The sequence below is a fragment of the Nothobranchius furzeri genome, chromosome 9 (genome assembly GCF_043380555.1).
Source record: "Nothobranchius furzeri strain GRZ-AD chromosome 9, NfurGRZ-RIMD1, whole genome shotgun sequence".
NCBI classification, from domain to species: domain Eukaryota; kingdom Metazoa; phylum Chordata; class Actinopteri; order Cyprinodontiformes; family Nothobranchiidae; genus Nothobranchius; species Nothobranchius furzeri.
This window is the reverse complement of record NC_091749.1, coordinates 30,628,194-30,635,592: the sequence shown is the minus strand read 5'-3', so window position 1 is coordinate 30,635,592 and position 7,399 is coordinate 30,628,194. Positions and strand designations below refer to the sequence as shown.

The 7,399-nt window shown below is 40.5% G+C and overlaps 1 protein-coding gene across 2 annotated transcripts; it reads left to right on the top strand.

Moving 5' to 3' along the window:
- The first annotated feature begins 690 nt into the window (after window positions 1–690).
- foxr1 (forkhead box R1) lies at window positions 691–4,106 on the top strand. Of its 2 annotated transcripts, XM_015954061.3 has the most exons (7): window positions 692–925; window positions 1,132–1,224; window positions 2,109–2,305; window positions 2,704–2,766; window positions 3,117–3,244; window positions 3,457–3,689; window positions 3,898–4,106. In XM_015954061.3, the coding sequence occupies exons 1-7, from the start codon at window positions 805–807 to the stop codon at window positions 3,924–3,926; spliced, it is 864 nt and encodes a 287-aa protein (XP_015809547.1). In that variant the 5' UTR covers window positions 692–804; the 3' UTR covers window positions 3,927–4,106. The 2 variants fall into 2 exon arrangements, with proteins under 2 accessions (XP_015809548.1, XP_015809547.1); XM_015954062.3 differs by lacking the exon at window positions 1,132–1,224 and having other exon boundaries at window positions 691–925.
- Window positions 4,107–7,399: the final 3,293 nt, after the last annotated feature.

Genomic DNA, 7,399 nt, shown 5'->3' with positions numbered 1-7,399 from the left:
ATAGTCGGTTAACCATCCCCTCCCCACACCCCCACCCCACCCACAAACACTCCATGCACAATTTGCTCCTGCTCTATAAATAATACAAATGCTTTTCCCATCTACTCTTTTTGATATAATTTTGATGCACAACCTGAGTCCCAGACTCGTTACAACATCTCTAAACAGGAAAGAGGCAGGAGAGCTGAAATGTCTGTCAGAACCTGCTGCACAGCGGGCCGTCTGGCATCGAATGCACAACGGTGCTTGCGAATGCATGATTTTAAGCACATCCTGGAGGCCCCACTTTAAAAAGGAAGGTTGCAGGTTAGGTCCTGGCTCCCTGAATAGTTAAATAACTTAAAATAATCTAATCAAACATTCAAAGATCAATCAGATTCATGTTTCAAATTTGTATGGAATATCACAGCTTATTGATCACTTAACAAAATTGTAGCTAATCCTCAACACTGCAGCATACCATCCTGTCAGAAAGATTTGACCTAAAGCTAGGTCAACATAAAGTTCAAGATGATGGAGAAACACCTCATGATCCACTGTATCAAATGCAGCAGTGAGATTCAGCAAAATGATCAGTCCAGACTTTTATATTTGATATTTTTCATGTAGTGAACAACCTACACAATCCACACAATGTAAAATGCTTTCATTCAGTGACAGGCTGCTCAGTGTTAGACTTGATTGTGTCCAATCAGGTTGTTCTGTTTCAGCTGCTGAACCAACAACCTTTAGGTCTCAGTTTTCCTTCTCACCAGAAAGTCTTCATCAGAATTGGAAGAAAAACGCCCAGAAAAACAACCAACTATGAATTTACAACTTAAAACAAAATCCAGATTATTTGATTTGCACTGTTCTGTGGGTCTGTTGGACTGGGACATGGATAAGGAACTGAAATTAGCAACAACCACTGACCAGTTTTATCATGGTAAGGACCAGACTTTTTTTTTCCTCTTAGATTTGACAAACCCTTTTAATTTAATTTCATATTTGCACAGGAAAAAATATAATTTCCATTTAAACATAAAGGAGGATTAGTCTTTGTTCACTAGAAACCATAAGATTAGAGTATGGCAGATTATGTACATTGTGTGTGTGTGTATGTGTGTGTCCGTGTGGTTTGTGTTGTTACAGATGAGAAACTGATCGATCAACATGTGGGTCAAAAACCTTCAGCGTTAGCCTCAAAAAGAAAAGATGAATTTGTTTGTTGTGCTAAAACATCAGGTGAGTTATTGACCATACCATAGTTTATTTACGTTTAAAACGCAGCATGGGAGCTGCCCAAAGTGCTGCACAGGCTAAAACAAAACACGACCATTCTAAGGAACAAAACAGAAGATAAAAATACCAATCAAAAGCAGATAAAACATGATGAATACAAAGAACACATTAAAACAATGACACAAAACACTAAAACGAGTCACTGTCAAAAAGCCAAATCGTAAAAGTGGGTCTTTAAACGAGATTTAAAAACCGTCAGAGATGGAGCCTGCCAAACTCCAATGGGCAACGAGTTCCACGGCTTTGGGGCAGCATGCACAAATGCTCGTTCACCCTGCGATTGACAAGAAACATGATCGCAAGACCATCTGTAACTTATTTTGATTAAACTTTGTGTAGTGAATTTTCCAAAGCAAATAAAGTTGCCTATTTGGAACATTCTGCCATTTTCTCAAATTATGTTGATTCAGAGCCAATTTGCCAATTATCCAGGTTTCTGACTTGTTTAAATCATTTTCTGCTGTTTTATCTACACATGAGGTTGACAACTTTAGGATCAAAAAGTTGCTGTGTGAATAAGTCAGGGTTTTAGGACAGATCTTAATTTGTAGTATAAATCTTTAGCTGCATTTATTAAAAAATGGCACAAATTATGAAAAAATGGTCCTGTCAGTTTTTTTATAACTTCCTGAAACTAAAATGATGATCAAATTGGAACACTTTCAGTTTTAGAATTCTACCTCCTGATGTGTAATCAAGGGCAGTTAAACTGGTTTCTTGGCCAATAACTAAGAGCTCTTTTTGTATTTGTGAAATGTTACAGCTTTTGTTTTTCTTTCAATTCAGTATTATAAAATGAACTTCAAATTGCTATTTTCATCCCTCAGATTCTTTAGTAAAACCAAACCTGTGGCTGCTGGTGAATCCAAACATTGTCTGTCCGGTCCAACACCGACAGGATGCCGAGCTGCAGCATGAATCTCATCAGGGAATCAAGACACCTCTACAAGAACTTGCAGGAACACAATGTCCACCCACAGCTGAGCTTCTCCCTCAGGAGGAACCACTGCATTCTTTTTCCATGGTAGTAAAAAAAATATGTATATAATTGTACAGCGCCAGAGCTCTGCCCTCAGTGGTGCTTCACCCCACTGGAACAGTGTTGTCAGAGCTGATCTGCCAGCTCATACACTCGCAGCCATTTGATAACAACAACGTGTAGGAGTGATGCAACACGGGTTTTATTCTGAAACAAACTGGATGCACTGCACTGCCACATGTCTCACTTCCTGTCTGGCTTATGTAATTTCTTCAACTTCATGGCTTTCCACTTGGGATATCTGCAAAGGACCACTCCACAGCTGGTGTAAATGCTTTGACTGAACTCCATGATTTTCTGCCTTGGTGGAAGCCGCGTGGATTCGGATCCTCGTCCGTTCTGCACTCTGTGTAAATTGGGCTTCAATTCTTGTTGTCCATCAGATAAAGAATGAAGTCTCCAGTCAACCAGTGAGAAGACGCAAAGGAAGGCTCATCAAAGTTGTGGTGAGAACACAAACTCATTGCAGATTGTTAAAGAGAGACTAATAATTTTAGGATGTGGATCTCTCAGTTAAAGCAAATTAATAGTGATCTTGTTGTAAAAAATGACATTTTGGTAGGTTATCCTGATCAATTGTGGTAATATCTATAAGATCTTGTCATAATTTGAATGACCGTTTTAAAACTGGAATTTTGTTCAATCCTTAGATTCAGAACAACATATCCAGGTTTTGATACAACAGAGCTTTGAGGAAATACTAATTCTTGTGAAGAGGCAGTGTTCTTGTGTTTTAGAAGGCAGTGTTGAGGAGAAGGTTTAAATGTGAGATATTCATTTAATATCTTTTCCTCAGGACACAAAAACCTTAAAGCCTGGATGCTGGCCTCGTCCTCCAGTAAATTACTGTGTCCTCATTGCTTTGGCCCTGAAGAACAGCCAGACTGGGAGCCTCAAAGTCCAGCAGATATACAACTTCACCAGGTTGGAGTTTAAAACCAGACTCTGAATTTTTTTTTATTTTATTTATTTATTTTTCTAAATTCGTTTATCTCCTGGATTAAAGGTAAGTGCCTTCCACAGGAAGTTAAAATGTGGCTTGAAATATTCCTTCTTGGAGTTGTTTCTCTATTTTAAAATATAAATTTGTCTTTTTATAATCTTTCCTCCTCATACCACTTCTGGTCCTTTGCCAGAGAACATTTCCCGTTCTTCCAGACAGCTCCAGACGGCTGGAAAAATACCATCCGACACAACTTGTGCTTCAACAACAGTTTCCGCAAGACCTGCAACCAGCTCTGTAGGGATGGTAAGAGGAAGTCATGTTTCTGGCACCTGACTCTGGAGGGTCACCAACGGCTACGGGACGAGCTTCACATGCTGACAGGAGAAACCTTAAAACTGCTAGAGAGGAGTATGTCCAACTCAGGTGAGTCCCTCATTCCATGGACAGCACAGTCAAATCAAACGCAGCTTGTCTCTTAAGGAATTGCACAATTTTTTGTTATAAGGAAAATTTGGACTAATTGTTGCAGTATTGTCACATATTTGAGATGTTGCTGTGTAATGCAAACTCAAATGCTGTTTAACTTTGTCATACAAAGTCACTAATGTAAATTACTGTGTTTTTGTTTCAGATATAATCTGGAGCTTACTAGAAATGTGATTGCAGTTCTGAAATTAAATGTCTTACATCTGCATTGTGTATTGTGGTTCTGCATTAGTGTAAATTGTCTTGTAAACAGTTAAATCACAGAACCCTAACCCTATTAAGAATTCAGTCATCCCCTGAAGCGTGGGTTTTTAGTGGTTAGGTCCTTACAAAATAAAAGCTTTTTAAAATGTTTGTTCTGTGTTCTATGGATGGATTACATAACTTATTACAAGAAAGCCTGAGCTGCATGCTAAGGCAGTTGGTTGCAGCACAGCCTCACAGAAGGTTGCAGGTTTGAATCCTGGTTGTGGCATCTTTTCCCATAATACAAGTAGGTTTTCTCCCAAAGACCAAAAAATGCTTGCATCCTAGGTGTGAGTGAGAGATGTGACTTGTCTATCGATTATAAACTCACACACTGGGGATTTCCCTCCCAACTAATGCCCGATGACTGTAGTTGAGCCCTGAATCCTCATGACTATGAGGAGAGCGGTAAAGAAGGTATGTTGGTTTAGGCAAGCTTTCAACATTCTTATAGGATTAAACCTTGTCAGTTGTAAAATCTGGCGTTTATTTAATCAGGCCTTTGAGAAAGATTCTGTCAACCCTTTTTTGAGGTCTTGTTCATGAGTGAGGGAAAAATGATAAATGACCTGCACTTGTACAGCGCCTTTCAGAGTTGGGGGAACTCCAAAGCGCTTTACACTAGTGTCCATCATTCACCTGTTCACTCACACACTAGTGGTGATGAGCTGAAATGTAGCCACAGCTACCCTGGAGCACTCTGACAGAGGTGAGGCTGCTGAGCACAGGAGCCACCGGTCTGTCTGACCACCACCAGGTGTCTTGCCCAAGGAGCCAGGATTAAATCTGCAAACTTCCGATTACTGGTCAACCTGCTTAACCTGTTGAGTGAAGCGTGAGATCGACAGGCAGGTTGGTGCTGTGTCGGCAGTGATGCAGGCATTGTACCGGTCTGTCATGGTGAAGAGAGCTGAGTCTGAAGGCAAAACTCTTGATTTACCGGTTGATCTACTTTCCTACACTCATCTATGGTCACAAGCTTTGGGTAGTGACTGAATGAGACAAAGTGGCTGAAATGAGTTCTCTGCAGGGTGTCTGGACTTTCCATTAGATATAGGATGAGAAGCTCAGTCATCCTGGAGGGGCTCAGAGTAGATCTGCTGCTCTTTCACATTGAGAGGAGCCAGCTGAGGTGGCTCAGGCCTCTGGTTAAAATGCCTTCTGGATGTCTCCCTGGGGATGTTTTCTGGGCACGTCCAACTGGGAGGAGTCCTAGAGGAAGACCCAAGACTTGAAGAGGGACTGTTTCTTGGATGGCCAGGGAATGCCCTGAGTTTCCCCTTCAGGAACTGGCCCATGCATACATGCGCAAGCGTGCATATCTGGAAGGTTTAAAATGGACAGTGTGTAGGGAGGTGTGTGCTAGATATGTTAAACTAATTTTTGTCAACGGGTAAAAGCTGGAAGAGCTGCAGCTAAACTGATATTTCCCGATGATAAAGTAAAGCAAAAAGCCACTTGGCAGCCAGATCTAAGGCAAATAAAAATAACCCAGAGGGAAGACTACACAAATGGGTTGACTCCACTCAGCTGTGCCAACTGCTACAGTGAGGAGTGGGGGAGGGACTTTGTTGGCACGCCTCTGTCCAAGGTCATGAAATGAAGGGAGCTGGAGTAAGGGTTGTAAGTAGTGCTTCAGGGGTTGCAGTGTCAATCTCCAGATAATGGAACCAAATCATTGCAAAAATGCATCTGGTCCAGATTTAGCTTATCTGTTAAAATAAATACAACTCTGAAAGCCTGGTGGAAAGTTCTCTAAAAAAATAAAACACTCATTTAGCCCATGCAAATACATCCCAGTTGGGCAGAATCCTGATGTGTCATGATGAGATGTTTTCCTTCAGCCACCATACCTGCTCTCCTGGATAAACTTCCTGGTCTGCTGTACTCCATCCCAGCTTCAGTTAAGAGTGATCATTCATGTGGGATCAAACGATGTTACACACCGGGAGCCTGTCATCACTCAGCAGCATTTTAACCATCTCTTTGACATTCTGAAAACCAGTGGAATGTCTGTTTTCATCTCTGGCCCGATCCCCACAGTTTTTCATAGATATGGACGTTTTAGCTGTCTGCTCTGTCTCCACTCCTGGCTTCAGTCTGCTTGCAGGTCCCACAGTTATGGTTTCATCAATGATTTAAACCTGTTTTGGAACCGTTTCTCCTTTTATAGGCGAGATGGTATTCATCCTAACCGACATAGCTCAAGCAGGCTAACCGCTAACATCTGATATGCTGTGCAGTCCCATAGATATACATCTATGGTGGATTTCCTTCCACAGAGACGGTTTACATCCCAGAGAACTTCACCTTCTTCGGCCTTTGCTCAAGCCTCCTCTTCAAATAACATCACTCCATATCCTCCAATGATGCAACAGTCTTCTGTGTGTCTTCCAAAGGTCACAATGATGGAAAAAGGAAATCCTGCAAACCGGATACGACCAGGCAAAAAGCTGAATTTAGTGTGACCAGCAGAGGTAAAACTAGGTGCTGACTGAGGATCAATTAGTAAAAAGGTTCCTATATAAGAAACCCAGCATAAATGTTGCATAAAGTCACTGACTAGTGTCAGATTCTTTACAGCATTTCCTCATACTAAACAAGCATATAGCGACAGTGGAGAGGAAAACTCCCTTTTAACAGGAATAAACCTCCAGAGGATCCTGGCTCAGTATAAGCAGCCATCCACCATGAAGGTGAAGAAAGCAATGAAATGCAAAGGTTAAAACACTGTCCACTTCATCAGTGTGCCACAGGTGACTCTCTGGTCTCCAAACCAGATAACACATTGCTCGTGACCTCGCAACCGGGAGGTACAGTCATAACAGAATCTGTGCTTCGTCAGAAGACTCCAGACAAAGGATAGAAACCTTAACCTTAATAAAAGAATCTTATTCTTTCTCATACAATCATGTATTCACTTTAAAGATTCATTAGAATTACATTATGTAATTAATCTTTTAACTAAAGCAATTTAATATAATAAAATAATATGCTTTGACTGCTTTACAGTAATGAATGAATCAGCATAATAGTTTATTCATGAAATTCCTTATTTCAGATATTAAATACACCAAATGAGTCCACTTGATGATTTAAAAATGATTTATTATCAGTTAAATCACAAATATCAGCAAGTAATTAAAATTGCGCCCATATTTTCTAAGTTAAACACATTTCTTTTAACAACGGTAGTTTCTGCATATTTACTGTTAGCCTGCTTCAGTTGCTGCTGCTGTAAACATTGAAAGAATAATTTCATTTTATGTTCCACACTTCTGATTATTTTCAATGGTGTCTGTTTTTTGCAGCCACCAGGTACAAAACTAACTTGTTTTTGACTATTTTTCTGTCCTGTCTCTGTTTATTATCTTCCTGCATCTCCTCTCAATCCTAAAGAG